This window comes from Microtus ochrogaster, chromosome 2 (assembly GCF_000317375.1).
Source record: "Microtus ochrogaster isolate Prairie Vole_2 chromosome 2, MicOch1.0, whole genome shotgun sequence".
NCBI classification, from domain to species: domain Eukaryota; kingdom Metazoa; phylum Chordata; class Mammalia; order Rodentia; family Cricetidae; genus Microtus; species Microtus ochrogaster.
In genome coordinates, this window is record NC_022010.1 from 4,483,115 (window position 1) to 4,495,093 (window position 11,979).

An 11,979-nucleotide genomic window follows, 5' to 3' on the forward strand; every position below is an offset into this window, starting at 1 on the left:
TAAGCTGTGTGTCCCTGGGCAGAGGTGGCCATGCCTCTCTGAGCCTGGCTTCCCTCTCTGTATAATGAACAGTAACCTTGTGGATCAGGATTGAATACAGTAATGTTCATGATGTGTGGTCAGCGCCTGGGAAATCTGTCGCTGCTCAGTGGACAGTCGTGCTCAGGGTGGGCTATGGCCTGAGAAAGTTGCCATCTGGCAAATTTGCTTTTCTAGAAATATCTCAGAGTGTGTCCACGCAGACTAAGTTGGCTATGGTGTCGCTGGGTATAGTGCCATTGTCTGTCATGGCACTTGTGCCGTGTCCTTGGCCAACATGGCTCTCAGGATGACAGCACTGTCTCAACCTGACCAGTTTCACATACTCTCCCGGTTTTCCGGGGCCTTATGTAGTTAACATCATGCTACCCAGTGACCTTGTGAACTGGCTTTAGTGACCCCACTTTAGACAGAAAACTATGACAGCAGACGTTGTTAACAGGGCTCTCTTCCTCTCCCCTGGGCTCCACCATGTGCCTCCACCCCCATCTCTCTTCCCTGGAACCCCTCAGTCCTGCCCTACACTGGACCCAAGGGCTAGTGACGAGGTCCCTGGGGGCCTAGAGTAGTTCCCTGAATTACAAAGCCAGAACTGAAGCAGAACAGAAAGTGAAAATCAGGCTGGAGAGATGGCTCAGCAGGTAAGAACACTGGCTGCTCTTAGAGAAGACCCAGGTTCAGTTCCCAGTACCAACATGGCAGCTCACAGCTGCCTATAACTCCCATTCCAGTGGCCCTGGAGCCCTCTGCTGGCCTCTGCAGACACCTGAATGCATTGTGCATAGAGATTTATAAAGACAGGCACACAGGAAGAAGGAAAGGGAGGGAGGGAGGAGGAAAAGAAAGAAAGTAGGAAGGAAAAGTAAATTAGGGGTCATGAGAAGGGGAGAAGGCTGACTCGGTGCGTAGCCTGCTTTCCCCGGTGACCGGAATCAACTTCGGCACAACCGATAAAACCAAAGCTGCTGGCAGAGATCATGGGTTTTCCTCGCGACACCTCAAACAAGGATGCTAAGTGCAGCAACTGAGGGTTTCTCACTTGGGTTCAGAATGTCTGTGACCTTGAGTTTGACCATAATTGTGCTCCCAGTAGTCCCGAATCTAAAGGAACAATGCAGCCTCATCAAAACACTCCTTACAATTTCATTTACAAAAGGATTTTTTCTTTTTTATGTTTTCTAACACAGGCTGGCCTCAAGTCTACTACAAAGCTGAGGATGACCTTGAACTTCTGACCCTCCTGAGTGCTAGGGTCACAGGTGTGACACCGAGGCTGTTGTAAGTGGCGCTGGGAATGGAACACAGCCCTGCAAGTGAGGGAATCCTTGAGGGGATCAGCTCTTACACTTTTGCTTCATTTTTAAACTGAAAATGTAAGTTTGGCTTAATCTCTAAATGCTGTTAAAAATATTTCCTTTCAGCAATATAAATAGCATATATATCTACACATGCACACACACACACACACTAGCACTGGGAAATGTGCAGTTATGTAGGACTTGGTGTGCACCAGGTACCGTGTTGACCTTTGTCCTCTGGAACTCCTCAAGGATACAGGAGAGGGAGCCTATACCCAGAGGGACAAAGACATCTTTCCAGAGCCACACAGCCTAGGCCAGGCTCAGATGAGCACCCCCTGAAGTCACAGACTTCCCAGAAGCCATGGAGACACACAGTACAAGGAGGCCGAGGACGATGAGTTGGTTTGTGTACCTTGGTCCTGAAAAGAGCTGGCGTTCTTCCCAGAGCCTGAGACTCCACCCTGCCAAAGACCCAGCTTCAATCAGACTCTCCTGGAATTCTCCCTAGGGCAGAAACCTGAGGCCAGGTGGGGTGGAAGCCCGTCTCCTCAGATGACCGTAACCATGAGCACGGCCACTCAAAGAGCTTAGCCTTTGGGTGTGAGGCCAGTCCTCTGGGCAGTTGGCCTGGTAGCCTGCGGGTGTGGCCTAGCCACCACTAGCCAGGGGCACTTCACAGGTCACACAGGGAAGGAGAGGACATTAGGGCTTCTTAACAGGGGTTCCTGGGTGGCTGCTGGTGTAGATGAAGGTCTGTGAGATGTGACTAGTCTGTCTGAAGTGAGGACTATGACAATTTTTTATTTTGGAGCCAAAGTTGCAAGTAAGTATTCTGGGCTTTCTTTCAATTTGCTGTGTAGCTGAGGATGACCTTGAACTTCTGACCCTCCTGTTACTACCTCCGGAGTCTAGGGTAATAGGCCTGTACCAGCTACCACATCCAGTCTATGCTATGCTGAGGCTTTGCCCGCCTTTGCTGAGTGCTCTACCAGCTGAACTATAGTCCCGGTCCCAGGACGTGACTTGGAAGACACCCCCCACCTCTCCACCAGGTCTGGCCACAAAGGCAGTGAGGCAGGTGCCTGTGTCTGAGCCAGCAGGAAAGAGCCAGCCTTTTATTAGGACAGGGAAGGAGTCCATAACGGGCCTCCTTGAGCACCAGGCCACAGCTCCTTACAGTGTGAACTTGTCACTGTCCTCTCAGGAGTGGTAAGACTCCTGTTCTTAGGACGGAAACCAAACTCTTCTGGCTAAATGCAGCATCTTTCCTAGACTGCCTCTGGCTACAGGGGTCGCCTTTGCCCCTAAGACTTTCCAACTCCCTTCTGGGCACAGCTCACCTGGAGAACTTGCCTGACCAGGAAAGACACAATGCTCCCCTCCTTTCAACCCCCTGACCTTTCTCCACAGCCTGATGAGATTTCAGCTCTAATGTCACCTCTTCAGAGAGCTCACCCAGTCCCCAGCTTAAGTCTTAAGCATCTCCCCACCCCCAGCTTCATGACTCCTCCCCTGCGCTGTGCCTGGGGGTAGGCGCCTATGTGTCTTGTTGCAGGATTCTCCGAGCCTATGTCGGGGTCTTGCACACAGTAGGTGCTCAGTAACCAGGAGCCGAAGGACTCAGCCTTCCAGGCAAGCATCTCAGGCCAAGGTCTCCAAGCAGCCATTCGTCAGCCTTCTCCGGAGCTCAAGGCTGCACTGAGCCCCTGCATGTGTGGTCCCATCCCAGGCTGCAGAGGACAGATATCACTGCTTAGCTAGGAAACGTCAGAGGCTGGTTTTAGGGTTTAGGGGTCCACTGTAGATGAACAGAACTGGGGAGCCAGAATTTTGAAACATCTTAACCGTCTCCCCCTCCCCCATTTAAAGATGACAAAACAGAGGCCCAGAGTCACACAGCACACCCGGGGAGAGGGAGGAAGAGCAGCCAGATTACAGGACATGTCCTAAGCTGTTAGTTTGAGACAGGATCTCACTATACAGCTCTGGCTAGTCTGGAACTCTCTATGTAGACCAGACTGGCCTCAAATTCTGAGATCTGTCTGCCTCTGCGTCCTTAGTGCCAGGATTACAGATATACATCACCACACCCGGCTCCTGAGCTGTTCTTTATTGTGTTGACATGGATTCTCCCTTCAGGAGCTCTGGTCATGTTGCAGAATCACAATAAATAAACAAATATTAGGAAAGGTGATTGTTGACCATCTTCTGTGCATCAGGCATTTTGTTAAAGAAGTTATTTTACTGTATGAGTGTTTCGCCTGCGTGTATGTGTGTGCACCATATGCATTGCAGTGCCCACAGAGATCAGAAGAGGGCAGCTGTCCCATGGAACCTGGGTCTCTTCTGGTCTTGCAGCCACGTCTCCATCCCTATTTGTTTGTTTGTTTGTTTTTGCAGTGGGTATTTTCACACAGTACTTTACATAATCCTGAAAAGGAGAGATACTCCTGTCTCGTACAGGCGGGGAAACGGTCTCAGAGAGACTGGCCGAAAGAGCCGCGGTACTGGATCCCAGAACTGTCAGGTGCTGATAGTGCAGCAGTGGCAACATAAAAGGAGACCGGACTTTCTTAGGACTCCTGGAGCCAGAAAGCGGAAGCTTTCTGAGCTCCCACTGTGGGCGTGGCCACCTGCGGGGCAGGGAGGAGGGGCTGGAAGGCCCCGCCCCTGGTTCCCCGGCAGCAGCGCGTGCCGACAGCGCCACCTACCGGATCCGCGGGAACTACGGGCATGGGTCCATTGGCCGAGTCGGAATCGCGGGGGTGGGGGTGGGGACGGTGTCGCAGGAGCTCTATACTAGGTCACATCTCACGCGTCCTCCACTTGGGGGTGCAGTTTTAACACTTGCTAAGCAGCTCCAAAGCGCTGCAGTCGCGTTGTAGATACTGCGGTAAGATTTATATTTAAGTATAACAAGACCTGGACGTTCAGATAAGGAAACTGAGGCCTGAGGAGCGGAGGGAGCTTTGATCTGTCGTCGGTAACTTGCACACGTTAGAATGAGTTTGAGACTAGTCATGTCAAATGAATGACTCAACGAGAAAATAGATCAAGGGCAAGCTTGGGGCTGTTGGAATTTCTTAGCAGTAAGAGGTTACTTGAATACCCTAAGGGGTTATTTAGGGGTTGCAGGACCATGGATTCACTGTCGGGGCATACAGTCAGGTGGGAGTCCCTTGAGCGGTTGTTTTCTCCTTTGATAAGTGGGGCTCCTGACAGTCCCAGGTGGCTGTGAACTGTGGCTGAAGCACCTTTGCTGGGCCTGGTACAGTCTGTGCTCAAAGTGTGTACTTTCTCTCCCTGCTCCAGGCAGAACCCAGTGCCCCAATGACAAGGATGAGCCTGGGCAAATCTCTCCCTTCTAAAAAGAAAGTGCTCCTGGACCTCACTGCAGTACATCGGAGCTAGAAAGAAGCCAGAATTCTTTTTTTAAATTATTTATTATGTATATAGTGTTCTGTCTGTATGTTTGCCTACATGCCGGAAGAAGGCATCAGATCTTACTAGAGATGGTTGTGAGCCCACCACGTGGTTGCTGGGAACTGAACTCATAGCCTCTGGAAGAACAGACAATGCTCTTAACTTCTGAGCCATCTCTCCAGCCCAGAAGACAGAATTCTTTTTGTTTGTAGAGTGTTGTGTTTCTAGGAAGCTCTGAAAGCAATTAGAGTGTAGGAAGAAGAGCAGCATTCTGAGTTTCAGCAATACTAGAACATATCATGAAGCAGGAGACAATGAACAGCTTGGTTCCGGTGTCCATACTTAGCCATATCTGAGGCCACCTTTCAAATCCAGTAGGCTCGAGCCTCTTGAGGTGATCCGTACTTTCCAGGGTGAAGTCACAATACCATCGTAACAATGGTGTGATGCACACATCTGAGCCCACACAAGTCATACCACCTGTCTGTGCCCTGGAGTGTTTCCTTCCCGCCCATGCTCTGGCTTCCTTGCAAGTTCTGATTCCTCAAGGTGCATCCCAGGGTGTGGCATCTCACCTGCAGCCCGACTCCTTCTGGCACTAACCCACCTTAGACTCTAAGACTGTCCGCTCTGGAGAGCAGAGACCAAGGGAAGCATCTTCCTTTCCATGTAACCCTCGGACAGCCTTTGGCCATGGGGCTGGGTGGGAATGAAGGCAGAAGAACACACCTTTCCTTCCTTTCTAGCCAAGGGATGGTTATTTTTCAGCTCCTGTCAAGAACCTTGATTCTCTTCTCCCCTTCCTCTCTTGTTCAACAGTCTTGTTATGTTGCCCAGGCTAGCCCGGAATCACAATCCAACCCCAGTCTCTGAAGTGCTTGAATTACAGACACATGGACCATGTCTGGCTCCTGGTGTTTCAAAAGGAGTTACATATATGATTTTTCTGTGAAACCTCACTTAGTGTTCCTTATGTGAGGCTGCCAGTTATATTTTTTAAATCAGAGGCCAGAAGACAGGTCTTTGCAAGGTCTGGCTTAAGGGTCCCTGTTCTTGTCTGCTTTCTGTGGCTGTGGCCAAAGCTACATTGAGGGGTGAAGAATTGATTTGGCTCACAGGTGACTGTCCATCACAGAACGAAGTAGGTCACAGACTACCACAAAGTGATGCCAAGGCAGGAAGCTGGAGATGGGAACTGAAGTACAGCCCACAAAGCAATGATTTTTGCTTCCTGCTTCCTTTCTTAAACAGCACAGGCCCTGCGGCCTGGGGATGGCAACGCTGAGGTGAACTGGGCCTCCTGCACCAGCTTGCTGTCAAGAAAGGCAGCACAGATGAGCCCACAGGAAGAAACAGACTGCTCAGCGGAGGCCCCCTCTCCCAAGGTGTAACCTCTGATACAGAAAATAATAAAAGATTAAGAACCACAGACGCGGGCTGGAGAGATGGCTCAGTGGTTAAGAGCATTGCCTGCTCATCCAAAGGTCCTGAGTTCAATTCCCGGCAACCACATGGTGGCTCACAACCATCTGGAATGAGGTCTGGTGTCCTCTTCTGGCCTGCAGACATACAGACAGAATATTGTATACATAATAAATAAATAAATAAATAAATAAATATAAAAAAAGAACCACAGATGCACCAGAAATGATTTCAAAATATAGATTTATTTATTAAGGATTATTTAATTTCTGCATAAAAATCACCAAATGTTCCTCATTGGGTTTTTTTTTTAATACACATCAATTCTTCCAGGGTTTGTTTACCCCAATACTTTAAAAAATATAGCTCTTTTTAGCTTCAGAAGGACAGTTAAGGCAGCAAGGCAGTTTCTTGGGTCTCCACAGCTGGAGGGCTCCCATGACAGGCAGTTTCTTAGGTTGGACAAGCCATCCCTGAAGAAAATAATTATGCAGAAGAATGCAAATACAGTCATGTATGGTCACTTGTGTGCCTAGTCAATCATCTGAAAAGGCTTGCTGGTACATTTCGGCTAAAACAAAACAAAACAACCTGTCTTACAAAAGACAGAGTGAAAGAGAGAGAGCAGGCCTGGCAAGGGCAGATATGCCAGCCACGGTGAGGGCTCCCACCAGCTTGCTTTTTAAACAGATACCACAGTAGGGACCCTGCTGAACTTCCGGTCAGACTCCATCGTGCTCCAAACATCTAAGACATCCTTGGGCCAGATGGATCAGGTTTCTTTGCTGGGTGAGGTGTATGTCTACCCCAGGCTGGGCTCCTCCTGAGCTGGGTAGGGGAGGAAAAGACAGAAAACCCTAGAAATTGATCGTTAGCAACGTTAATTGAGCAACATTAATTGGTTTTGACCACACTGGAGGGAAGGCTTGCTCAACCTGGGCTTCTGGGAAAGCAGGAGTAGGTGTTTATTGCTCCATTAGAATAGGCAACAAACAAAAACAAAACAAATGACCTCTAACAAGCTGAGGCTGCCCCCTGCAGACCTAGGCTGGCCTGGCAGCTGAGCTGGGCATCCCAGCTTGATTCACAGTGATTCGGGCTTGCTTGCTCCCACGTGGGGCTGTGTCTGGGAGCTACACTGTATAGTCAAGCTCTGCGTTCATCTTGGTGTACATGTCATAGATGGCGTCGATGGTGGCTGTGTAGTTGACCAGGAAGAGGCGGATCTTCTCAAGGCACTCCTCCTCTGTTACGTTCTGCCCCTTGGAGAGAGCCTTCAGGAAGTCAGACTTGTAGGGTGCTGCATAAAGTGCTGCCTTGAGAGGGAAGACAGAAGGCAGGTGCAGTATTAGTGGGGCAAGATCAGGCTGGCACACTGGGAACCAAGGGGTGTGTAGCCCTGACGCCTGTGCTGGGTGGGTCACTCTGCTCATGTTGGAAGGGAAAAGAAAGGTGCATGCTCCCTTCCCTTGTAAGGGAAAGCAGGACACCAGCACCAGCTTGGAGTATGGACTGACAGGCCCAAGTGCACACTGAAGCTTGTGTCTTGAGGTTAGTTATATTCACTCAACTTGGTTGCTCGTGTTAAGATTAGGGAGGGGACAGCAGGGCAGTGGTGGTGCACACTGTTAGTTCCAGAACTCGGGAATCAGAGGCAGGCAGATCTCTGTGAGTTCGAGGCCAGCCTGGTCTACAGAGTGAGTTCCAGGGCAGAAAGGGCTACATAGTGTGACCCTGTCTCATAAATACAAAACCACACGAGAGAATGATTATGGAGGTTGTATGAAGCGCTCTACATAGCACAGGGCACACAGAGGCTCAGGGCAGCAACAGGTACACATTGTTCTGCCCTTGGTTAAATTTGGGGGCATACTTCAATACTTCGAAAGGCAGAGAACCAGAAATTCATAGAACAAAGACACAACCAAATAAAACATCTAGACCCCGGTTTGTGGAGTGAGGGGTCACACGTGAGAAGACAGTAATTACTTTGGGGCCCTGACTTAAGCCACGTGCTGCACACGGTGCAGGACGCCTTCCCTGTCCCAGAGGTCTGGAGGTGTGAGACATGAGGCCACTGAGGCCCAGGGAGGCAGGCTCCCTGGTGCCCACTTGTGTTTCTGAGATGGGTACCTGGTTGTGTTGCCCAGGATGGCTCAGAACTCCTGGGCTCTAGGATCATCCTGGGCAGAGGCTGATCCCTGGGACCTGAGATCATCACAGGGCAGAGTATGAAACAGCGCCCACTAGCGGTGCACTCGCAGCAGCTGGGGTGACACATGGGATACTGTCTTTCCTGAGGGTGCTTGCAGGGGCTCTGGAGGAAGACACTGCAGGGAGAGTGGGCTGCTTGAAATGAGCCCTGACCCCAGCCATGCCCAGGTAGAAGGCCCAGAGGTGGCCACACTTTCTGCCTCATGACCTACTCTTCCTGCCTGGACCCAGCCTGCCTTGGGGCCCTTCCTGTCAGAGCCTGGGCTTCTTGGGAAGGAGGGGTAATCTGATGAGGACATTGTGAGGGGCAGGGTAGCCAGGGACATTTGGGAGGGCTTCTGACTCCCAGCCTGATGAATCTAGGGCCCCTCAGCTACCTAGGCCGGCACAAGAGTCTTTTCCAGGGGCTGTGGTCAGTATCATCCAAACACAGGCCACTGTAAACCAAGGGCCAGAGTGTTTCTAGCAGCTATGTCCTTGAGGGCAGGGCCCTTCTTCCCCTCTGTGCCTGTGGTGAGAGCCCAGGGTGAAGGAGAGCCAATGAGTCCACCATCACCCCGTGGCTCTAGAGTCTGCAGACCTGACTCTTCTCACAGCCATGGAACCCACAGGGACACTAAGGAACACCTGAGGCCACAAACAGACTTAGCAGTGGTTGCACGAGGGTCTAAGTGAACCAGCCCCATCCTATAGTCCAGGTGAGTCCTTCGCAGGATAAGCAGGGACTCAGTGGGAAGGAACATAATCTTCTTGTCCCGTGGGGGCTCACCTTAAAGATCTTCTGCACCAGCCAGCCGTGGTACTTCTTTAGGGCCATCTCATAGGCCTTGTTGGCATTTACACGGATGAGGTTAGGGTGGTTCTCATCCCGTTCCCCGTCACAGATACTTTGTAGGAACACCTGGATGAAGCGTAGGCCCCTGTGGTCCAAGGGGACATACATTTAGGGCCATGACCCATAACAGTGCATGCACAAGGGAGTACCTCCCCTTGGTGACTTGTGTCGGTTCTACTTCTGAGCATGTGACGACCCAGCTCTGGTGCAGCGTGCCTCAAGCAGAGCCTATTCTGGGTCCTTGCAGCCTCTTGTGGTGTAAAGGATGAAGCCAGTGTGACCCTTGGCAGGTTCAAAGGCCAGAGATGTGTCACACTGCCTCCCAGGCTGCTCGCCTCTACTGCACAGTGATCCTAAGATGCTTCATGGGGTACAACAGGAACCCTGAATAGAAAGCAACAGGAAAGGTGCGCAGAGGCCCCTATGCTGAAGGCTTAGGTGTTGCTGTGAGAAGTGGGACGTAACTGGAGGAAGAGTCCCTAGTGACCTCCTGTTTCCTGTCAGCCATGAGATGAGTAGCTTCTTCCCACAGTGCTGCTAGCAGGATGTCTTGCCTCACGGTGAACCTAGCATCAGTGAAGCTGACCAAGGGCTGAGCCTCTCCATGTAGCTCATTTGGAGCTCCCATCCTACCCCCTTCAAATGCATGGGGCCAAACCGGGCACCGTCAGCCACTGCACAGCCAGGTGCCCTTCCAGCTGCTCACCAGCCTCCTGTCTCATGTGCCATCACTGGATCCCAAACAAATGCTTCTGCTACCCTCCTGCAGGGGACTGGGGTTGCCCAGGCAAGAGCTTCTGGAGCAGGACACTGACATATGACAGTATGTCATAAGTCATATGACAGGAGTCTGTCATAGTCCGTCTGCGCTCGGCTCCAGAGCCAGCACTGCCTTTCTGGTGACCCAGGCCCAAAGGTGACTTACATATGAGGAGTGGCATCACCTGCCTTGCTACTGCTGGCCAAATGGACTGGGAGATATTCCTCGGTCCAGGCCTTCAAGGCCTGATGACAAGGTTGGGCAGTGTGCCTGGGGCAGCTCTTAGAATAACCGGATCCTGATGACCACCTGGCCCACCTATGGGAAGCCAACTTCCCCAAGTCCAATTCACCAGAGAAGTATGTGTTGGGGGCCAGGAGATGACCTTCAGGGGACAAGCTGTCTTCCTGGGTCCTGGCCCAGACCCCTGAGATGTCAACAGTGGGAAGCGCTGGAAGGCAGGGCAAGGGTCCCTGCCTTCTTAGCAGCTGCTGGAATCACATGGCTAGAGAATTCCGGAGCTACCAGACCACTGAAAAGATTCAAGGAAGACACTCATGCAAGTTCAGGAGCGCTCCTACCACATGCCTGTTAAGGGAGTCTTAGCACACAAATCCACCCGTGCACAAAGCGCTGCCTCTGTGTCGTGCACCATCTATCACTGCCCAGTCGACCTGGGCTGTGACGTGGCCTCCTCGGTGAGATGGGGAGATGCCACATCTGGACCACTCTATCCGGTGCATAAAGAAGGGAGTGGAGACTACGGCTGGAAAGTGCACTTCCCCTGCTGTCTCTGGGGTTAGGACAAGGGAGTGCCACCACACATCTGTCAGCCTTGGGAAGTTTCTTGTGGCTATTAAATGGCAGTGTTGACGCCCTCGGCCCAATGTGGCCCAGTCACGCCCCGCCTCCTGTCTGTCACCTTTTCAGCCACAGCAATGCCAGTGTGGCTCCCACTCTGGGCCACTCGGCTCCATACATGCCCTTCTCCACCTCCAGGATGTTCTGCAGGGTCCTGAACTTGGCTGGGTCAGTGTCGTAGACGGCTTTAATTTTCTGGAATAGAGCACAGATGTTTTCCTGTCATGGACTGCCCCACAGACTGCTTCCGCACACCGGGCAGAATGTCCCATCCTATGGGCCCTGCCACCAACCTGTTCATGAGTCCAGGCGCCACCCAGGAGCCTGGGCCCCTGAAATACTTCAAGTGCCTCACACAGTCCTTTTGGTGACCCTGACACTGCATTCAGAACCCAATCAACGGATTAGGACTCAAGGGTATGTGTCAAAAGGCTTGGGACAGGAAGTGGGGCCTAGCTGGGCTAGCTCCAAAAACGCATATCTTCCCACTGCTATTGACACTGTCACAGACATCAGGGACCTGAAGTCCTACACTGAAGAGGAATAGACCAGGCAAAAGGGTTCAAAGCTATTCAGACAAAGCAGCCCCTGAACTGGCGCTACATCAGTCTGTCGAGACTGGCTGAGCCCGAATGCCACCCGTCACTTCCTGCTGTGTGACCTTAAGTGAGTCATCAACCATCAAGCTCCTCATCTCTGTGAGACAGGACCAGGCCCAAGGTTCCCTGGGCTGGAGAAGGGAGGCCGCGCCCTCAGTGTGCCTCTCTGCAGAAGTACCCAACATGGAAGAGCCAAGCTGATGCCACTATGGATTTGATTCTTGTTCTTTCTGTGGTGGTGGGATGCTTACCTAGGCTAGCACAGATCCTCAGCCCTCAGCCTGAGTGCTGGAATTACAGGATGCCTGCACGATGATGCTTAACTGGAGTGTGTGTGTGTGTTGAGTACCAATGGAGGCTAGGACACTAGATCTCTGAACTGGAGTTACGTGTGTGTGTGTGTGTGTGTGTGTGTGTGTGTGTGTGTGTGTGTGCGTGTGTGTGTGTTGAGTACCAATGGAGGCTAGGACACTAGATCTCTAAACTGGAGTTACGTGTGTGTGTGTGTGTGTGTGTGTGTGTGTG

General features: G+C 51.6%; 1 protein-coding gene across 1 annotated transcript in view; it reads right to left on the reverse strand.

Annotated features, from left to right (window-relative positions):
* Positions 1-6,411: 6,411 nt before the first annotated feature.
* Gltp (glycolipid transfer protein) overlaps positions 6,412-11,979 on the reverse strand; it is a 20,457-nt gene continuing 14,889 nt past the window's right edge. Inside the window, exons 3-5 of the mRNA XM_005344270.3 lie at positions 10,917-11,050; positions 9,169-9,319; positions 6,412-7,501 (exon numbers count right to left, since the gene is read on the reverse strand). Of these exons, the coding sequence (XP_005344327.1) occupies positions 7,319-7,501; positions 9,169-9,319; positions 10,917-11,050 (468 nt within the window). The 3' untranslated portion in view covers positions 6,412-7,318. The remainder of the gene's footprint in view (positions 7,502-9,168; positions 9,320-10,916; positions 11,051-11,979) is intronic.